General features: G+C 36.2%; 1 protein-coding gene across 1 annotated transcript in view; it reads left to right on the top strand.

Moving 5' to 3' along the window:
- The window catches only part of btv (dynein cytoplasmic heavy chain beethoven), a 1245321-nt gene that overhangs the window by 898937 nt on the left and 322693 nt on the right, over positions 1-23691 (top strand). Inside the window, exons 57-58 of the mRNA XM_090394552.1 lie at positions 5131-5147; positions 21160-21258. Coding sequence (XP_090250678.1) covers positions 5131-5147; positions 21160-21258 — 116 coding nt within the window. The remainder of the gene's footprint in view (positions 1-5130; positions 5148-21159; positions 21259-23691) is intronic.

Below are 23691 nucleotides of genomic sequence, written 5' to 3'. Positions count from 1 at the left end.
TAATTCTCACATTCAGTTTTATTTCCCTTTTTATATATGGGTACTATGAGAGCTCTACTCCAATCATCGGAAATTATTCCCTCTGTCCAGGCTTTCTGAACTATGCAGTGCAGCCACTGTAAGACTTTTATACCACCATACTTCAGCATTTCTGGTCGAATATCATCTACTCCTGCTGCCTTTCCACATTTCAAGCCTTTGATGGCTTTTTCTACTTCAAGTATGGATATGTATTCCTGAATGCATGCCTGGTCAGCGTTTTTTATCACTGTGCTGTCATCACTGCTTGTTTCATTTAGCAGTTTTTCAAAGTAATTACTCCATACTTCAAGGATATCTTTTTCTCCTGTTTTCATGTCACCTTTATCATCTCTAACTCCTTTTACAGCACTCTTTCCTCCATTCCTAAGCTTCTTCAACAACCTCCAGAATATTTTGCCACCTTCTTGATATTTATTTTCTATATTCTTGCCAAAGTCCTCCCATGACTTTTGTTTAGCTAGTTTTACACACTGTTTAGCTTTCTTACATTTGTCTCTGTATTCTGTAAGAGTAAAAGCTGACTTATTTGCCAGGAACTTTTGATATGCTTTCTTCTTTTCCTTCAATGCCTCTTTAACTTCCTGTGTCCACCAGGGAGTTCTGATTTTTTTTTATTCTTGTACACAACCTCACCACATGCCTCTCTGGCAGAATCAATCAATGTTTTCTTCAGAGTTTGCCACTGAATCTCCAAGGGTTGATTCCTGTTTTCAAAGTCTTTCATTTTCTTTTCAATAATCTTTCTGTATTTTAGTCTACAGTTCACATCTGAGAGCTGCTCAACTTTTATTCGCTTTAAAACTTTCTTATGTGTTATTCTTTTCAATATGAAATTCAATTTTATCCTGCTCAAGACTAAATAGTGATCACTTCCAATTTCAAATCCTCTGTACACTCTCGTGTCCTGCACCAGGGAGAAAACATAACTATCATCAATAACATAGTCAGTGAGACTTCTTATTCCTAGCCTCTTCTCTCCATGTGAATTTGTGCACATTTTTATGTTGGAACATGGTGTTACTAATAACCAGTCCATGTCCTGAGCAGAAATCCAACAGATATTTGCCATTATTATTAGCTTTGCTCTTTTCTCCAAATTTTCCCAAAATATTTTTGTATGTCTCACAATCATTTCCTACTCTGCTATTTAGATCCCCAACAAGCACCAACTTTTCCTTTTTCATCGTGTCAGTTGCTTTTTCTAAAGCCTCAAAAAATTCCTCCACTTCTACCTTAGTAGAGCCTTCTGTGGGACCATAGGCACAAATAAGTTGCATTGTCCAGTTCCCCATTCTCATATTTGCCCACATTACTCTACTTGAGACTGACTGCCATTCAAGAAGATTAGCTTCGTATTTTGTGTTGAATACTATGGCTACTCCTTCTTTTCCTTGATTGTCATTGCCTGAATATAACATTTTATATTTATTGCTCAGAAAGATCTCACCAGTTTTGGTCTTTTTTGTTTCAGTCACCCCTATTATGTCGATCTGGTACTTATCTAATTCCTCAGCTAGCTCCATTTCTTTGCCATTCAGGCTTCTTACGTTGATAGTACCGATCTTTAACTCTGGTGATATTGAGTTGGGGTTTGTTTTCAGATTTGTTCCAGTATCTGACTTTTCGCTGTTCGCCCTGGTTCCCTGGTGAAAACAACGGGGGCCTTGTTTAACTGGCGACGCCCCAGCCGGCATGAAATTTTGTCATGTTGTACCATCATTTTTTATTTTGGTTTAACCAATAAGAATATAATTTGGTTGGCTAAATCCCAAATTGCCAGCCCATCCTTGTTCGTTCAGTATCCAAGTAGATACCCAACAGGGTGCACCACGATAAGGTGAGGATTGGATATTAGGTCAGAAGCCCTGGTCGGTTCTCTGCATTTCTTTAAAGGCTATGTGGAGGTCTCCTCTCAGTTATACAGCTTTGACCCTTAAGCACCCCCTTTTTTTTTAAATTATTTGTGTTATTTGTGTTTAATATAAAAAGAGAGAGAGAGAGATGTTTAAATTGGAATATTCAGTTGTTTGCAGATGATGCAAAGTTGGGAAGAAATATGAGGTGGGAGATGTTTGTGGCCTTCAAGAATTACCTGAATAGATTCTGTGAGTTGATATATAAGTAGAATTGCCCATTCATTGTTGCAAAGTGTGCTGTTTTAAAATTTGGTTGGCAAGAATGGAATGCAAAAGCATATGGTCAATGGGCAATTTAAATTAGAAGGCTACAAGATGTCAGGGATCTGGGATTATCACGTTGTTAAAATTAAAAGAACATCACAGCAGATTGTGGCAGTAATGAGGAGGACATTGACATGTAGAAAGAGAGAGATTGTGGTTCCCCCCCCCCCCCCTTGCACAGAACCATGATTAAGCCTCATATGGATTTTTGTGCATATATTTAATCACCTGGTTTTCAAGAGTATGAGAATATATTGGAAGAGGTGTGAAAATGATTGACTAAGGTGATATTCAGTCTCTAAATTGTTGAGTATGCAGAAAACTGTAGGAATGCAATTTGCATATCCTCCTGGATAGTAGAAAGGCTGTGTTGAAGTTGGGGGGGGGGATATGATGGAAACATAAATATTAGTAAGGGGGATTGTGAAAGAGTTTTTTGTAGAATTGGATGGAAGACAGGGGTAGAACAAGAGGCCATTCCTGGAATACATCAGCTGATTGGAATATTATTGAGTAGCATGCATCATCTGTGATTAGTGAATACAGAAACTCTTGAATGAAATTGTCTTGGTTTGATGAATTATGTGGGAAAGCAGTAACCCCCACCTGCTGGCTTTTGACTCCATGGAGACTTGATAATAATAATAATGGACTATTTTTTCCCCTACAAGTCAGCAGCCTCCCTTTTCAATCCCATGAAGAATTTTCCTCTACTGGGTTCATAATCTCTACTACTTTACTTTCTTATTCAGGCATACTAGTTCCATCCTTTCCTTGGCAAATAAGCTTTATCAAAACAACTCTCATATTTAAGTGTTATTAATTAGAGGTATCGCATAACTAACATAATCATATCATCATCAATAACCATGGATCCAACCCGTAGGTGTCTGATGCCATCTTGATATGATTCTTCCATTGCATTCTATTTTGTGCAAGATGACTCAGTTTGTGTATAGAGTTTCCGCACCATTTGACGATGTCATTGCCCCATTCTCTGTTTGGGTTTCCTCTTTTGTTCTTTCCTTCAATCATTCCAAACAGCAATGTTTTTAATTTTCTCTCATCATTCATTCTACATATATGGCCAAATAGACGTAGTTTCCTTTTGATTATTTTCTGGATCAGGTTTTCTTTTGGTTGTATTCGTCTGTAGATTTCCTCATTGTTCACTTTTTGAATCCAGCTTATTCTCAAGATCTTTCTATAGCACTTCCTCTCACATGCCAATATCCTCCTTTCAGATTCTCTCAGGAGTACCCAGGCCTCGCATCCATAGAACATGCTGCTGAAGATACAGGTTTCTACAATTTCGCAGTTTAGTTTGCATCTTTATAGCTTGGCTTTTCCATATTTTGTCCATGGCTTTTAAAATAGTTGTTGCTCTGGCTATTCTAATTTTTATCTCTTTTTTGGAATCCAAGTCATGTGTCATGTGGCATCCAAGATATGTGAAGTGTTCCACATTTTCCAGTAGAAATCTGTCTATCCTAACTCTGTTCAGTAACTCCTGTTGTCGTCCGAATATCATTGTTTTAGTTTTTTTCAAAGTTGACATTTAGTCCATATCTTTTTCCTTCTGTGTATAGTGTTTGCAATGTCTGTTCCAGCCTTGCTACATCTTCTTCAATTAGGACGATGTCACCTGCAAAGCAGACGTAGTTTATTCTCATGCCATTTATTGGTTTGAGTCCCCTTATCTTGTGCCTTGACTAGTGGCAAACCAGTCTCCAGTCTCATCGGTTATTCTGATATTTGCTTGTGCTTGGCTGTTTATATCTTTCAGCAGGCGGATCAATTTATTGTCCACACCATAGGATTCCAAGACAGCCCATGTTATATTTTGGTCAATATTATCAAATGCTTTTTGGAAGTCCACGAAACAGCAATATATCTTTTTGTTTTTTCTTCGAGCTTTCTCTGTTATTAGTCTTAGTGTAAGTGTTTGTTGCACTGTACTTCAATCTTGTCAAAATCCAGCTTGTTCATCAGGAAGATGTGCCTCCATATGACCTTAAGGCATTCTGTTAGTATTTTCATCAGCATTTTTCCAAGATGACTCATTAATGCAATAGTTCTGTAATTGGTGCATTCTGAAGCACTGCCTTTCTTATGAAGAAAAGCAGTACTTTCTTCATTACATAGCCTGCATATTTCTTTTACAACTGATTCTCCCCTGTATTTTAGCATCTCACCTATTATGTTGTCATTTCCAGGACTCTTGTTGTTCTTGAGATGTTTTATAGCTTTATTCACCTCCTCTTCCAAGATGTCATTTTCAAAGATCTCTGCTGGTGGAGAGATTGCTTTTAGTTCTTGATTACTTCTGTTGCAGTATCATTTAGTTGATTTTTATATAGTTTGCTGCAATATCTTGTCCATCTGTGTATGATTTCTGTCTTGTCCATCAATACGTTACCATTTTCATCTTTGACTGCTACTGTTTGCCATTCTATCTTGTTTGCCACTTCCTATTGACATTTCTTATAAGTTTGTAGACCTCTCTAGTTTTGTGTTCTCCATAGTACTGTTCAATGTCTTTGCATTGGTTTTGGCTTTATCAGATCTTGCTGCTTTCCGTGCGTCATTGAATTTTTGACGGTATAACTCATCTGCATTTATTATACTATAATCACATAGTATAATAAAATATACAGTTTAATTTACCAGGTTGTAACTATCTGGTATAGTGATATAAATAAGGTTTGTCAAAAGAATTACTTAATTATACTTGACAAGAAATATTATTTTGTTTCCATCCCTATTTTACCCTAGCATGAGCACACAAAATTATCTGTGAAATATGACAGAAGTAGTAGTTTTATAATTTTGCTCATTGATTAAATCTTCAGTATCACCATGAGTTAAGATGCTGAGGATTAAATTAATTAATTAAATCCTCTTACAGATAAGTCCTCAATAAAGGTCAAACCTGGTCAGAGTAGTAACACTTGCTGAAACATGGTATTGTATAAACTCAAGAATAAAAGGTGCGTTATGAGGTACATGTTGAGCTTGATGTGACATTAACTGTTCTCTGTATAAAGTAGCATAGTTGGAAACACAATTTATGTACAAATTTTTGTTTGCATATAAAATGCATGAGTTAAACAAGAATTTGGAAGTTTTTTGTTTGTTTTTTTTATTTAATTATTTTTCTGGATTGCATCCTGATTTTATAAAAATCAGAATGAAAACCAAAATATAATTCTTATCAAGTATAATTTAGTTTCCTTCCCAGTGAAAAACTTTGATATAACATATTACTTCTTCCATAATGCTTTACTTGATAAACTATTTACTGATTTTTTTTCATTAAGTATTTCTATTGATAATTATATTTTAATTATGTGCACAAACCCTTACAGACCCTCTTAAATTTCCGAATTATCTTTAAAATATAATAATCATTTCATCTGAATTCTTTGTCCATCAACTATTCAACTGTGATTTTTAATTATTCTATTGTTTATTCAAAAATATTGCCAACTGACATCTAAATTTTTATTTTCAATTTTGCTTCCTTTACAAGATAATTGGATTAAAACCAGGGGTAAGAATTTCTGCTGTTTGCTTAAATTTAAAATATAAATGAAACAGTGTATTAAAATGTATTGAAAAGAGTAACGATCAAATTGTTTAAACTAAACATATTTGGTTGTTTATATAATTCAAATACAAACTTATTTATTAATTACTGACCATTTCCGAAAACAAAACTACATTAGAGCCTACCAGTTTCGCCAGCAAACTGTCTGGCTTTTTCAAGGCGTTTACGGAGACATGAAAACTAGTAAATGCAAATTGAAAGGAACATAAAAAACGTTGTAAACCAACTAGTAGCTAAGGTTACATGTTCGCGTGACAGAGAGGACTTATTGTTCTTATTCATTATCATGCATGCATGTTTTTTTTTAAACGTGTAATGTGATTACTGGCTAGCTGTAGTTCAGATTGATTTAGAGAGAGGATCAGGTTTTTTCCATGAACTGTTTAGGATTGCACCCTGATTTCTGTTGAGGTTTCCACTGTTAGGCTCTAATGTAGTTTTGTTTTTCGTAAATGGTCAGTAATTAATAAATAAGTTTGTATTAGAGTAATGATCAGTGAATATTAATATTATCAATATTGACCTTAGCATGTATTCAAAGAATAATTAATGAATTTATACTTTCTTTGTTATGCATGTGCACCTTTATATGTTTTCCATAACTGCCTATGTTTTCAAATAAGTTGTGATAGATCTTATATACTCAGTGTGTGCATGCATGCATGCATGTCTGCCTGTGTGTGTGTGTGTGCGTGCATGCATGTGTGTGTGTGTGTATGCACGCACATGCTTGTGTGTGTTTTGCGTTTTCCTCCCAATAGCAACCCTACCAGGGGGTAATTTATTCCTACATGCTCCACTGCATTACAATGCTTATATTACATGTAGCTTATAAGTACTGACTAACATTTCTATTTATATTTTTGTATCTATTTTCATATTTACATTTAGATTTTTATATATACATATATTAACACTATACAGTATAATTCACATAATAACAGTATTTATGTTAGATCACAGGGATGGAAATTGATTTTATTAGCAAATTTAGTTAATTCTATGTAATAGTTTTCAATAAGTATCTGTCTTGACACTGGCTACTTGTCTCCGAAAGTGATGACGTGTTGTATTAGGGGCATCCAGATGGAGTCCAATAGCTGACAGTCGTAAAGTATGTGGTCAACAGTCTGTTGAAGGTGTGGACTGCAAATGCACAATGGAGATTCCAGGATATGGAATCTGTGAAGGTAGTGTTTTAGTTTTCCGTGTCCCATTAGTAGCGTGGTTAAATCTGGAGAAATGGTGTGTCTTTTCAGCCTTAGTCTGTTTCTGATGCTAGGAAAGAATTCTTTTGTTGTTGATCCGTTTTTTGATGTTTTCCATTCTTCTTCCCACATGTCTAGGCTTTTCTCTTCTGCAAGTGTTTTTATTGCAGATCTCGAGAATTTCTGGTAATGTGTTTCTAGCTGTTCGTTTTTAGCTGCTTCTTTAGCCAACTGATCTGCTCTCTTGTTTCCTGCTATTCCAGTATGCGCTTTTACCCAGCAGAAATTGATTTCCCATACCTCTAGAGTGAGATTTCGAACCAGATTTCTTGTCTGTTCTATCAATGCAATATCGTTGTTCTGGTTTTTTATGTTGGTCGTCTATAGTGCTTCTACTATCGCTGTAGATTGTTGCTGTCTTTTGCTGAGAGGTGTTGAGTTTTAATTCCTGAAGATATGTGAGTGACTAAACTGTAGCAAGTCGTTCTGCTTGGTTGCTGGAACAGAGAGGATGCAGTCTAGAACTGCGTTCTTGTATTATGGACTGTCTGTTGTATACAGTGAATGAACAACTGACGTTCCTTTTGGTTTTGCTTCCGTCATTGTATATTTGGAATTCGTCACTTTCAGAGCTTTCCTTCTCCTTAATATTTGTTTTCTTTGCTAGGTGAGGCCACTTGCTGTAGTGAAGCGGATGTTCGTAGCAATTTGGATCGTTTTTGCAACTTTCGATATATCTTCCGGAAGTGACTTCATATATAAGAGATAATTCTTGTATATTCAGGCAGATCAGTGTTAGAGCTGCAATAACGCAAGCTGCCTCGAAAGATATTGTCCTGTATCCTTTGATTATGCATATGGCTATAAGGCAGTGAACTCTGTTTAGTTTTTGTCGGTTTATCTTTGATTTTAGTGTATGTTTCCAAGGAGGTGCAGCATAAGACATCAGTGGTAGTATAGCATCGGTATATATCGTTTTCAGTGCTTGTTGGCCTAATCCCCACTTAATCCTTGCTGACTTAGCTAGAAGGTTTACTATTTGTAAGCTTTTTTCGGCAACATATGAGATGTGCTTATTGAACGTGAATTTTTCATCTATTGTTACTCCTAGGTATTTTATCTCACTGGCTACCTCGAGAACTTCTCCGTTTAGGAAGACTGTTACAGGTTGTTTTGATTTTTATTGTGAGATGTGGAGCACTTTAGACTTGGTGCTATTGAAGGTCACTTTCTTCTCACATGCCCACCTGCAATTTTAAAGAGTTCTTCATTGACCGTTACTGCTAACTGTAAGCTGTCGCATCCCCGAAATCGCATCATTGGTGAAAGCTATGACTTTTGTTTCACTGGTGACAGGGAGTCTTAAAAGTGAGTCATACTGGATGTTCCAGAAACCTGGCCAACAGCAGGAACCTTGCGGACAGCCTCGTTTGACTTTTTTCATTACAGTTGTGTTTTTTAGTGTCATGGTTGCTCTTCTGTCTGAAAAATAATTTTTTGTAAGGTTGAGTAAGTTTTTAGGACATTTTAAATCTGTTAATTGATTGATTATGGCTGACCACCAAGCAGTATCGAAGGCTCCTTGTACATCGAGTGAGATCAGTAGTACGTGTTTTTTTTGCTGTAGACTGTGTTCTGCAAACTCTTTCACTTCCATAATTGTGTCTGCTGTGCTGGACTGAGGTCTGAATGCGTATTGATTGCTGCTTAATAAGTTTCTTGACTAGACGTGGTGCATTATTCGGTTTATTAGCAGTTTTTCTGGTACCTTACCAACCACGTTTATGAGGCTGATTGGTCTGTATTTGTTAATTTCATCGGATGTTTCTTTTCCTGGTTCGATTATAGGTATAATTTTTGATGTTTCCATATTGAAGGAAATCGTCCTCTTTTTAGGCATTTGTTGTAAACTGTTGTTGGGAATTCAAGAAACGCTGTTAAGAGTATGTCACTGCTTATTCTGTCTTCTCCAGGAGTTTTTCTTGGATCCACTGATCTTAATATTGACTTGATTTCATTAGTTGCAAATGAGTCATCATCAGGAAAGTCTATATCTATTTCCATTCTTTGTCTGCAAGTTTTGTGGATTTCTTCTTCTGTTGATTCATCGTCATCAGGAATAAACTTCTCTATCATAATAGCTGCAGTTTCTGCTAAGTTTTTAGTGTAGGTGCCATCGGTTTTCTTGATAGTTGATAGTTGTCTTGTTCTTGTTTGCTGCTAATTTGTATACAATTCCAAGGATTCGATATGGTTGAAACTGTACAAAAGTTTTTCCATTTTCTGTTTTCGCGTTTGTAATTTTGGACTGATAGCTGTATTTGGCTTTATATTAGTTCTGTCTTCTGCTCTCTCTTAAATTTTGGTTATTGTATGTTATTTGATATAATCGTCTGAGTGTGTTGACACTTTTTCTTAGGACTATTAGTTCATCATTCCACCACGGTACTGATTTTCTTCCATCGATGTTTAGCTTCTTGGTTGTTCTGAGTGTTTGATTGCTGGATTTTTTCAGACCTGATGAGAGTGCAGAAGCAAGGAAGTCTATATCGCTTTGTGCCTATGCCCAGATGGCTAGGTTTTTGTCTAAGCTGAGCTATTTTTCACTATTTGCATTAAAGTGATGTTCTGAGATTAAGAGTGAAATTTCTCTAGGTTGACTTTATTGTGAAGTATTTGATGTTAATGTGGTGGTTTTTGTTGTCTATTCCATTTAAATCTTTGTTACTGACAATGAAACTTATTATGCGTTGGTCAGAACAGTTTTCCTCTTCTTTGTATTTCCATTCAGAAACCCAGTGTAAAATAGCGCTGTTTACCATCGTTAGATCGATGAAGCTGCTTCCTCTGGTATTTTCGAATGATGGAGTGTTACAGTCGTCGTTTAGTATGTGTAGGGAATTTGATGCTATGAACTCGTCTAAATTTTTACCTGTATTGTTTGTGCTCTCGTTAAACCATAAAACCAAATGGGCATTGCTATCTGTTCCCATAATTAAGCCGTGGTTGATTTTAAAATCCACGGTGTTGCTCATTTTTTCTGAGTCATATTTTATATCAGCATGATAGTTTAGGTACATACTTGCAGCGAAAGATTTAATTCCTCTGTACATAATTTCAATTAGTACTGAGTCCTCGTTGCTGTGCTGAGAAATTAATATTGGCTCGACTTCAGGGTTGACCACTAATATTGCAGCTTTCTTTCTTTCAGATCCTTTGGAAAATATTTTAAAATTACTTTGAAAGCTGCATATTTTTTGTTGATGTTGTAGGGTTCTTGTATTAATGCCAGTCCTATAGTTTTTCTATTTATGAGTTCTGTTAAGTGATTGACAGCCTTGATAGAGCATTGTAGATTTATTTGAAGACATGCCAGGGAAGTAGTGCTGTTTCTGCAAGCTTTATTATTGCTTTCTATAATCTATGTTTTGAATTTTGAGCTGTTTGTGGTAGTTGTATGTCGGGCAGTCTTTGCTTAATGCTATGTGTTTGGAGTCGTTTTTGGTTTTGGCATGCTTGTTGTGATTTTGGCAACGTATGCAATTCATCTCGGACTTATTTCGTGGGCACTCACTGAACTTATGTTCTTTAGAACAGAATGGACAGGTGGCTTTTCCCCTGCAGTGTTGTGTATGATGGTGAAATTTATTGCAGTTAAAGCATCTCAGAACACTTACATAGTCTGCACAATGGCAAATTCTCCATAGGATTTTAACACCAGTTTTCAGCAGTTTGGTCCTCACTATTGGATCGACTTCTATAATCAAGTTTCTTTTATTTGTCATGATAAATTTCTGTGTCATCTTTGTGTCGCCAATGAAGAGTTCTTCTTTCTGCATGCAGATTGAGTTTATTGCATTGTCCTTATCTATTTCACTGAGAATATCATGTATTATCAGCCTTGGAAGATGTTTCTTACTGGGATTTGCTACTAACATGTCTTTGCATTCCTTAGATATTTCGTTATGTAGCAAGTCTATATCAGCCTTGTCTTTTGATTCAATTAACACTCCTCCTTTATTAATGCTTTTCATTTTTATTTTTCTTGGGTCTATTTTTTCTTTTATAAGGTTTTTGGTTTCTTTACTGTTTAGTTAAGCTATTGGTTTGACTATTAATTTATAGCAAGGATTGTTTTTGCATTCATCATTATTTTTAGCATTGTTTTTAACCACTTTCGAGTATAGCTGAGTAGGCTGAGCTAAGTTAGGCTGTTCTTGGTTGTTTGTATTAGTCTGTTGTTCTATCGATACTTTAGTTTCGTTTTTCATTTTGTTGAAAACCTTTGTTAATTCACTTACTGCAGTTAGGATGGCCTTTTTAAATCGTTTGTTAAACTGCTGTTTACTTTGGCTACGTTACGCAGCAAATCTAGGGCTTTTTTGAATTCTAATTCATAATGTGTTTATATTACTGAAAGTTGTAGTATTATGTCCTCCTATTGAACAGCTGACTTTTCTAATGTACAAAGTTCAAGAAAAATGTACTTACAGTTTTGCAGCTTGTTCCTAGAAGTGACGCTTCCATTGAATTAGGTTTCCAGTGATAGCAGTTGGTAGGGTAGCAGCTAATCCTATTATGCACGGGTCATTGTTTTGAGGGTAGCTGAATGATAGATACAATCAGAACAGCAGTATTCAGTCCATAAAGATAGAATAAAATTCACTTATATGTGCTTAGAACTGTGAAACTATAGAGTAAATTACTCACTGTTAGATAGATCACTGTACAAGCTATTAGTCGATACTAGATACATCAGTTATTCTGTTAGAAACTGCACAAATCAAGGTAAAAGCAGGAGCGATTTCAGGCACGTCTGTTCGCATCCGAGCCCACTGTGTGTGTGTGTGTGTGTGTGTGTGTGTGTGTGTGTGTGTGTGTGTGTGTGTGTGTGTACTCACATGCATAGGAAAAAAAAGTAAGCAAAAAATCCACTTTATTACCACCAAGAACAAAAATGTCACTGTTATCTTGGGAGGAATGAAAAAAAGAGCATTAACAATGTAGTTATACTACAGAATAACTTCACATAACTGTGAAGTCATTCCTCTTCACAGTTGTGTCATTTGGGATATTCTTCACAACTAGAAATCACTGTGAATGAGATAAGGACAAAATGTGGATTTTGTTTTGTTATTGTTTGAATTTCAGCTGAGGTAACTAAGGCTAAGAAACAGCCTTGGTTACCTCCCATAAACATTCATTTCATCCATGGAATGAAATCAACACATTTATGAATCACATCACAAATGTGATTTGATTTGCCTATATAAACAACATGCAATTTCATCAGTGATCTTTCTATGCAGAAAGATCACTGATGAGTTTGCATGTTGTTTGTACAGTCGAGGAGAAATCACTCCAGACTATTATACATCCTCCATTTATCTTCACAGTTTGAATGACGAACTTGAGCATAAGATATACTTCGGTTATATGCTACACCCAGCTCACTGCTCAAACACCTGTGTGTGTGGGGGGGGGATAGTTCATGTGGGTCTAACAAGGGTTTAGCATGATTTATCACTACATATCCTAGACCTGTAATACTCTATGACCAGTGTAGCTTTTCCAACCAGTTTAGTTTTCACTATTGAACACGATGTTTCTTATTTGGCTTATATGCAAATACTCATATTACGAAACTGAGACTGCATGGCTCTTTACATAATGTTTTGCTATTGTGGACTTTAACTCCTGGATGACTATCCTATATATTATAGATTTCTGTGTACCTTCTGAACACTGAGTCTGGGAGTATTCCTATATGTTTCTAGATTGTCATCCTCAAATTTCTATCAGCTGATAATTGTGTACAATTGTTTTTTGTGGTGTATTCTTTTATTACTGTCTTGAACGGATAGACCACTTTTATCCCATGCGTTTTGGAGTCTCTTCTTTTCCATGTGCCTTTGACAGTATATGGATATTCATTCAATCTAGATCTGTTTACCTTATATAATAGAAGAGATCTTGTGTGACAAGGGGAATATATATATATATATTATTGTGTTTCATTCTAAAAGAGTAGATGGAAACATAGGGAGAATGAATATTTGATATACAATGACAAGTTTGATATGCAATTTGAAGTAAGTAGTGAATGTATGTATGAGGATGATCAGCATAGGAATGGAATCAATCAGGATATGAGTCGGGCAGTTGAGACTGAGCAGATATATATGGGGTAAGTGTGGATAAACATTATCGAGAAAGAGTAGGTATGGTGAGGAAATCACAACCAACAAGTAGATGGATAGGACTGGTAATAGACCTAAAATTGAACTGCTCTGTACATTTAAAAATGCCATGAGTATCAGAAGTAAGGGAATTTGGTGCAAATAAATTCAATCTCACTGATTGAATTTATTTGCACCAAAATTGATGGAATAAGTGTAATATGGTTGAATGGAAATGATATCCTGACAGGAATAGAAATGGAAGGTATAGTGTTTTTTGTGACAATGGAAATGACAATAAGTGAAGAAAAGTACTTTTGATGAAAGCAGGTGAATTATGTCCACATAAGGTAGACATAGAAGAGGGAAATGGTCGCAATAGTTTTGAGGTGGTGTGGCATGAGTTGGAGATTAACAGGAAGATATATTTAGTTTAATGCTTAATAGGCCAAGAAATGTGGAGAATGGTGATCGAGAAAACATTGCATTGAATAATGACATGAAGGTTTTTTTTAAACGATTCAACGATAACTTCTAAGGCCGGAACAGGCCATGCTAGGCCTAAATCCATGATACTCATGATGATGATGTTTTGTTTTTCCTCAAACACCTCCTGCTCACTCACAATTAAGCTATCTTCTCCTATTTCCTGTATACACTTAAGTTCCTCATTATTCCATCCTGAACAGATGAAACACCCATATAAATTGATCACTGAATACCTCAACGACGTCTTTTGCAGCAGTTAGCATTCTACCATTTTTCATTCATTAACATCATCTTACACAATCATTATTCCTTCTACTTGCCATATCAGTAAAACTCTCCAGGGTTCTTCTTCACCTGATTTGCCAGTTTCTGCTCATACTGCACTTTCATTTTCCTTACGGACTGAGTCACTCCCCTGGCTTGTTCTTTATACTCTTCATGTTACTGATTATAACCATTATTTATCCTATATCCTCTTCAAAGTACCTTCTTCTTCCAGCTTTCATGCTTAAGCCCCTCATTCATCCATTTTACGATGTCTTTTGCAGCAGTTATCATTCTGTCATTTTCATTCCATTAACATCATCTTACCACAATCCGTCTTCCTTCTACTTGCCGCATATCAATAAAACTCTCCAGGGTTTTCTTCTTCACCCAATTGCCAGTTTCTGCTCATACTGCACTTTCGTTTTCCTTACAGTCAGTAAGGAAAACGAAAGTGCAGTCACTCCCCTGGCTTGTTCTTTATACTCTTCATGTAACTGATTATTACCATTATTTATCCTGTATCATCTTCAAAGTACCTTCTTCTTCCAGCTTTCATGCTCAAGCCCCTCATTCATCAATTATACACCTACCTTATTCAGCCTTTTGGCATTCAGAATACATTGACACATTGATGCTGTTATGTATTTCTTTGTCAGTATCCAAGCAGCATTTATTTCCTTACTGCTCAGCTTCTCATTCAATGCTATAACTCCGAGCTGTCTCCTAAGCTTGTCATAATCACCAGCCTTATAATTCCAAACATATATCCTTTCCTCACAGAAGTCTGCATAAGGCTAGCCACAACCCAAGTGATCATTTTATGATCACTCTCACCAACTCTTGATCCTCACATGCCCTCCTTTACATGCTGCATGAGATAGTTATCTCTCTTTTAAGAACTTGAGAAATTAATTTTCCTTATTTTCAAATGCTATCTCTTCATTTAAATCTATACCGCCATAATTAAAATCGCCCATAACAATCATCCTTCCTTTGTTCACTAATCCAAAGTGTTTATATATTTCTTCATCACCACCCTCCACATTCTATGGCCTATAGCAACAACCACCAAATATGTCTTCCAGTCAACCTCTACATTACATCACACTGCCTCATATCCATTGCCACTATTGCCCTCTTTCATGTGTCTGCCTTATGTGGACATAATTCTCCTGCTATCATCAGCAACACTTCTTCACCCCCTCCCTTCTTGTCCTTTCTATCCTTGCAAAAAGCACTGTATCCTTCCATTTCTATTACCATTAGAATATCATCATCCAACCATGTTTCACTTATTCAATTGATTTTGGGGGGAATAAGCTCAAATAGTAAAACCATTTTATCCCCTCTTATGTCTGCTCGGTTAGCCTAGTGGCTATGCACTTCGCAACCATATGCCTGGAGAAGGAGTGTCCTAGGTTCCATTCCCATCGACGATGTGAGGCACTTAAGGATCTTCCTCAGCCATAGCCAAGTTAGCCGGTCTTGGGCATGGACAACAGGGCCCCCCCCCCCCTCACCGCTGCCCAGTTTATCTGGGTTTTTTTAATCCTTCAAGCAGGCAAACCAGCCCTGTGAATTCACATGGATACCAGGAATACTTAAGACAATCTCTCCATAAGTCTGAATTGACAGCTATGCCAATCCCGAGCCCATATAAAAATAGTGTGTGTGTGTGGGGGGGGGGGGGAATTGAGGTGGTGTCGTACCTCCCTGTAAAAGGGGCTCACAGCCGTTGAATCACCATAAAAAAATGAATGAAAATGAATGAATCCCCCTTATTTCTGATACTTCTGGCATTTGTAAACAAATATAGTAGTTTTTTTGTTTTTTTTTTGTCTATAGCTAGTCCTATCCAACCACTTGTTGGTTGTGATTTCATCACCACACCTGCCTTGCCCAATCACCTTTATCACCACTTACCACATATATTCACACAGTCTCAACTTCTGCACATTGAAATATTCTCCATCTTCATACACATATCCGATACCATTTTCAGCATCCTCCTCCCTATGCCATATCTAGCTCATTCTATTTTCCTGTTCCTCCTGCATTCTTGTACTCTCTTCATCTCTCACACTACTACTGTTTCCACTGCTGAACATTTCGGTCTCTTCAATACCACTCTCCTGATTTTTCACTAAATCTCTTACCTCTGATTTCTTGCATGTATCACACATACTGTACGAGGGTGGTCTGAAAAGTTCTCAGCCTAACAACGAAAAAACAAATTTACAATTTAAAATTTATTTTTATTTTTCAACATAATTTCCCTTAAGCTAATTCATTTATTCCAACGATGCTCCAGTGCCATTATCCTGTCCCTATAGTCGTTCTCAGTAAGATCTGCAAAATACCCCTCTACAGCTGCATTCACTTCTTGATTCGAAGAAAAACACCAACCAGAGAGGAAAAGTTTTAGTTTGGGGAAGAGATAGCAGTGATAGGTAGCCAAATCTGGAGAATAGGGTGAATGTTCCAACAATTCATAGTGCAGATCATTTAATTTTCCCATTCCCAAAACTCCTTTCTTGCCAGGTGCATTGTCCTGATGAAAGATGATTTTTTTTGCTTCTGCAAACTGGGTCTTTTCTTACAATATTTTTCATTTAGTCTGGTTAAAAGATCAGAATAATATTCTCTGGTTATTGTTTTACCCTATTCAAGAAGATAATTAATAAACAAAATACCTTTAGCATCCCAAAACACTGATGCCATGACCTTTCCTGCTGATGGAACCGGCTTTGTCTTCTTTGGCACTGAACAACCGGCTTCTCTCCACTGTTTTGACTGCTGTTTGACTTCTGCTATGTAATAGTGAATCCAAGTCTCATCCATAGTAATAAATTGATGGACAAAATCAGTTTTATTCTTGTTAAAATGTCCCAAGCACTGTTCAGAGATTTTTCATGCGAGTGTGTTTTTGATCTGCTGTGAGCAAGTGTGCTTCCATCTTGTGCTTTTCATTTGCAACGCTTGTTAAAATGCCCCAAGCACTGTTCAGAGATTTTTCATGCGAATGTGTTTTTGATCTGCTGTGAGCAAGTGTGCTTCCATCTTGTGCTTTTCATTTGCAATTCTTCATGCAAAATATATCCTACACATTCTTTTGAAATACACGTAGTCTCAGCAATTTCATACACTCGCTGATCATCCAATACCATATCATGCACTTAATCAATGATTTCTGATGTTATTACACTTTTTGGATGTCCTTCACATGGATCATATTCACGGCTAGTACGGCCATGTTTAAACTTGGCAGCCTATTTCTCAATTGTCGAAAATGAAGGAAAAGAGTGCCCATAAACTGTAACAACACCAGAAATCATTGTAAAAGAATGTTTAATGCCAAATGAATTTCTTTTGGCATTAAACATTCTTTTACAAAGAATTTTAAAACTGCACAAATACTCAAATTTATCAATTTCAAGGGATACACTTTTGCTTCAGACAGCTGTATAATACAAACTACTTGATAGAATGATTTACAATTTCACATGGATGCTTATTATTATTATAATTAATTCCCAAAACCCCATGGTGTCAAAGACTCATCTGGGAGGTCCTTTTATCATACACACTACTCATCAAACCATGCTTTAAACACACTCAAATTCTCTGCAGACACCACACTCTCAGGCAAGGTATTCCAATCATTCATAATTCTGCATGAAAAAAAACCTGCTTTTCGCTCCCATACTCACACCCTCTTTATGCAGTTTCTGGGATGACCTCTGATTCTCCCCTGATCTCCCACTATTTTCTGCAGAACCTCTCCAGCATTGATCCTATAACAACCCCTTACTAACTTGTAGGTCACTATGATATCTCCCCTCTTCCTCCTGTCCACTAGACTCTGCAAGTTTCATCTTCTCAAACTTTCCTCATACTCGACATTCCAGAGGTTAGAAAGTAAATTAGTTAGTCGCCTCTGAACCCTTTCCAACATCTCTTCGTCCTGAAAACCAAGTGACCAAATCTGAGCTCTTGGCCACACATGGATTTACAATAGTCCGTGTGTAGCCTAATCAAAGCCTTATACAATGGAACAAGAATCACCCCAAGATCTCTTATTTCTTCCGCCTCCAACAATATATCCTCATCAACATAAATTCTGCATCCCATTTTTGTTTTTCAAATTTTAAAACCTTACATTTTGCAACATTGAACTCACATCCCCCATTCCCGTGCCCAATCACTCGATTTATTCAAGTCTTCTTGTAAGGCCATAATATCTCCTCTACTCTTCATGGTTCATCCCAACTTTGCATATCTGCAAACAACTGAATATCTCCACCCAAATCTTTACCAATATCATTAATATACAAGTTAAACAGCAATGGCCCTAAACAGACCCCTGAGGCATGCCACTAGTAACTTTCCTTTTCCCGGATATCGCTCCCCCACAATACACAACTTGTGGATACCTATCAGATAACCAGTCTCCAATCCAATGCACCAATCTATTATCCAACCCCATCTGCTCTACTTTGACTATCAAATTATCATGCGGTAATCTATCAAAGGACTTTTGCAAAATCTAAGTATATTACTGAATATCTTTCTCCTCTGTCCAAAGAAGCATTCACCTTATTGTAATAAGTAAGTAGATTACTAAAACATGACTTCCCTTTAGCAAATCCATGCTATCCATCAAAGGTAATACCATTGTTGTCAACCCATTTCTGGATCCTAGTTCTCACAAGCTTCTCCAACAACTTAACTACAACACCTGACACACAAATAGGCCTATAATTTGATGCTTGAGTTCGATCACCTCCTTTATGAAGTGGCACAATCTTACCCTCCTTCCACTCCTTAGGAACTCGACCGAGTGCAAGACTCATATTAAAAAAATATGTCAAAGCTGGTGTCAACTCCCTGGCACATTCCTTCAGAATGCATGGTGATATATTATCAAGTCCCACAGACTCATTTACATCTAATTTGCTCAACTCCCCATACACCTCTTGCTCACTTACGTTCAGTCTATCCTCCCCATCATCAACCACTCTCAATCTCTCCATGAAATCACATTCACCAGAGTGAAAGACTTTTATGAACTTCTCATTAAGTATCTCCACCACACCTTCCACAACAACTGTCTTTATACGATTTTCTCCAATCAATGTCATCTTTCCATAATCATTCTTTCTTTTTCTGGCGACATATCAAAAGAACTCTTTAGGATTCTTTTTGGCTTCATTAGCTTACTGCTGTTCATACCTCACTTTAGCTACTCTCCCAAGTCGCTCACCTTGCCTGGTCTTTGTAGTCCTCATGGAATTGGTTATTTCCACTTCTGTTATGCCACCTCTATTATGACAGATGTACCAACTTAGAAAAAAATAAAATCTTGCCGATAGTGTTGCCATCTTTGGTCAAGGATGAGAACTTTTCAGACCACCCTCGTACTCCCATCTAGCAACATTTTCTCCAGTACACTTACTCCGAAGCCATTGAAATGCAATCTGTCATTTGGACGAATGGAATTACATAGTCCTGTATAATTCCATTCGTCCCTCAAACACATGCTATACATGCACAAACTGTATTCCCTTCTTCTTACGCAGCTCTGCTAGCATACTATTCGTGACTCTGGCTCTCCGTCTCAACTCATCATAGTCATACCTTAGCAACACACTGACAACCTCTCCTACTGCACTGTTATCTTTCACTCTTTTCAATAACCTCCTAATATTCTCTCACATGCTTTTTATGTCCACTTCTTGCTCGTTTCTTCCTCATGTCCATCGCCTGAATTATCCTACTCATTCTCAATCCTGGATTGCAGACCTTATGGACTCTCTCATTGACTAATCCTCAAGCTTTGAAATCCCCATACACTGATTCTGGAATCACTTGTTCTCTTTTACTCTTTTTTCTTTCATTCTATTACTTTTGCACACTTTCATTAGTTTCCACTAAACATCTGGTATCACTCTGCATATTCCTCATTCCATTTTTCATAACTGTTTCATCAAATCTTGCATTCCAACAATTTCACTTTCTGTCTGTCACTTCTGCAGTCTCGCTACCTCTTGTTCTGCTGCACCTTACTTCCATTTCCTCATTCATACTTTCTTTTACTCCCTTATCACTTTCTCTCCCTTCATTTCACTAGCTTTCATATTTCTTTCATTTATGCCATCTTTTATCTTTTCAGTCTGTTTTGCATTCATTGCCTTATGGTCTAATAATATATCACACTTCAAATCCATACTTCTTCTCATCTCAGTTCATTCTCTCTCTCTCTCTCTCTCTCTCACTCCACAAACACATCTCTTACACTCTGTCATGCATACATATTACAATCTTCTGAAAGGTGTATGTCATTAATGCGACTTGATTTTTGCAGTGCTTGCCTAGTCACACCGGTCAGTGCCCGTGTGGTTGACCTCACAAGTACTGCCAATGTGTTCTTTTTAAAGAAGGTAATTTCAACTAATAAATCACTCAAAAAAGTCATGCAGACACACTTCTTTATCAACAGTAAATAATATAACACTAAAATTCATGAAATATTGCCAATTATTACTCAAAATAACACTTTTTGCAGAACTCTTTTCCAGCACTGTACACTTTATGCCCTCTGTGGCCCTTCAGTTCGAAATCTTCAGTATATCCTTATCCTTGTGTTCTTCAGTTGAAAATTCAAAATAATAATAATAATAATACATGTATTGAATGCAATTTTTTGAATTATCTATATAAAATCCATATATAATACCAGGAAACCTAATGATCAAACATTTCATTATATGGTATGTATAACTTTATTGATATTATAATTATTTGAACATTGAGTTCCTGTCTTAACTTTGGAAAAGTTCAAGAAATAATTGTTAAAATGTCTGTTATTTTCTATTTTGCAGAAATAACAGACATTTTGACAGTTTCTGCATTGAATAAATCCCTTGCTTGCATCAGAAAAGTCTGTAAACTGTTATTAATATCTGTTCTTTTAGTTTTGATGTTATATATGCCTTGAATCCCTTATTAACAGTGGAAATTTGAAAGAATTATTGCTACAAGGTTTCTTATTTGAAGTGCTGTTTTCTGAACATTGGACTTAGCATTGTAACAAAAGCTTACTCCAATTCTAATCATTTTACCTCACTCTGCTTGTTAATTGATGATGACATATTAATGTGTTAAATAACATTTTTTTCTTTTAGAGTATACTGTGTCCTTTTATAATTGACCCATCTGGTCAGTCTATTAAATGGCTGAAAACACACATGAAAGATTCCCGTTTAGAAGTGATCAACCAACAGGTATGTAACAAACATTTGCAGTTTTTAAATTTTCCCTGACTCTAGTAATTCATACTCTACTTTTCTTTGATGTCAAATAATTTTTTTGCAATAAAGGATTTTTGACACTAGTCATTAAATGTATGTGGAATATAAATGATTCAGCTGTTTACTTCTTTATATTTCAGTTATTAAGATGCCAGGCCACTGTTGAAAGACTACAGTGAATTAAATATTATTAAACTTAAAAAAGATTGAATCTTATTAATGTTTCGTTAATAAAATTCATCTGCAAATTTAAATTCTACCTTATATTATGTTTTTCTTAATGTAAACCAGAAGAAAGTTTTGTTTGGTAAGGAATGGATAATCAAAATCATGGAACTAAAGCTATTAGAGCAGAGACAGGTGAGAATATATACTGGCTGGCTTTAGGTAAGCAAATGTGAGAAAGAAAGATCAAAAAATGCTGAATGCAATTTCTCACATCCGAAATAAGACACTCGTTAAAAAATTCAGTAGTATCTGTGAACATGGCTCCAGAAATCCACATGACAATTGTGAGTTATCAGAGATAAGTAGCAAATGAATATTTAAGATAATATTTAGCCTCGTTCTAAATCCATTCAAATATATTCTTTTCTTTGCATGATTTACTATTTTTTTCAGTTTAAAACATCATCTCATGCTGTCAAGTTATCTGTTTGGCATCTGCCATTGAATTTATTAAAAAGGTTTTATTTCTGGAGAGTAAGAAATAAAACTTCTGGATCTGAAATCCTTAATCTGAACACTACAGCATTCCCTTTAAATAACTGTCGCACCACTTGCAATTTCAGTTGCCGGATTTCTCTTAAAGTCATAATATAAACCAATCATCTTCACTTTCTTCCTTCCTTTTATCTCTTTTACAGTTCAGAACCTTTTTTCCCCATTCTGTGTGAAAGACCATATGAAATGAACAGTCATTAAAAACTCAACCTGTTGTATCTGCTTACCAGCAGCTCTTCTGCCATCAGCGTTGTAACATAACAATAGTGGATATTGTTATGTTATGTTCCACTTTATGTCATACTTCCGGTTTCGTTTCAGTGATGAAGCAAAAAAATGAGTCACCATTATGTGTTACCATTACAGTGCTTTACTTAAGAACAGTACATCTCACATGCTTCATGCAAAACAAGTAAGTTTTTCATGTTACAAGTGTAATGAAATTAAATTACAGTTATATCATTTCGAATAAATAAATTTTATAATCAGATCAATGCATTCAATATTACCATTACACATACATGCAGCATGTCATTTGTCATTTCGTATTAGGCCCTAGGGGTCCCTTACGTTCGTATTAGGCATGGCCTATTATGATTTCTTATAATTATACTTTGATGATAAGGTAGTTATCCCTATGGCTCTCGGTGTGTGTCCTATGTCTGTAGATGCATGTGTTCATAGGGCCAGTTTGCCTGTTCTTGGGGATGAAAAACCCGAGTTACCAGGTGGAAAAAAGAAAATAAAAAAAAACCTACCTCCATATGAGACTGGCTAACTCACCTTTAGTCGAAAGAGACCAGATGAAACCAGTAGACAGAAGAAACCAGTAATTATGAGCACAATTAAAATTGACACAATTTAATTGAATAGTGTAGTATATCTATAATCTTATTCTCTCAACACTTTTAACATTTAACTAGGCGAACAATTCTAACGTATTATTGACCCGAGCTTATTTTCACAACTCATGACATGATTTGGTTCATGGACAATCCATCGTGGGAAAATTCATCAAGAAGAAAATTTGTGTAGGGGAAAATTCATCACAGGGAAAATTCATCAAGAGGAAAGTTTATCACAGTGAAAATTCATTGCAGGAAATTTCATCGTGGAAAAGATTCACTGAAAGCATTTTTCATTAGAAAATTGAAATAATATTGCATTGATACTGATATATGAAAAATAAATGTAGTGCAAGATAAATTTCACAAAATATAGTTTTATATTGTTAGATTAAAATTTGAATTAAAAGGGAAATATATGTGTGTAAATTGGAATAATATGTGTAAACAGAAACAGAAGAATAATATGTGTAAATTGCAACAAAAAAAGGGGGGGAAGTGTTGACAATCAACCCAAGAACAGATTCTATGAAACTGCATGCCACAGTGATGACTAAGAACCATAAGGTCCTTGATAAACCCTTTGTTGAACCTTACAAGCAACATTTTGCAAATTCTCTGGGAGGAGCTCTCTCACGGGTTCGAGATGAAAGTCTTCGGTGTGACCGTGACTGTAAGCTGCAGGAGTAAAAGGGAGTTGATGGTCGGAAAATCAGGAGAGGGGAAAAGAAGGTGAAAGAAATATGGCGTGAGAAGGAGGTCCGACAAAAAACCTCCAAGTGCACACCGGCAAAAAAAAAAGGCTCGGATCCAAAATGAAATCTGATCCGTGATGTCC

Source organism: Typopeltis vanoorti, chromosome 6, assembly GCF_054136105.1.
Source record: "Typopeltis vanoorti isolate ZY-2024b chromosome 6, IOZ_Tvanoo_1.0, whole genome shotgun sequence".
NCBI classification, from domain to species: Eukaryota; Metazoa; Arthropoda; class Arachnida; order Uropygi; family Thelyphonidae; genus Typopeltis; species Typopeltis vanoorti.
Note: the sequence above shows the minus strand (reverse complement) of the source record. Positions and strands in the feature narration are given on the sequence as shown.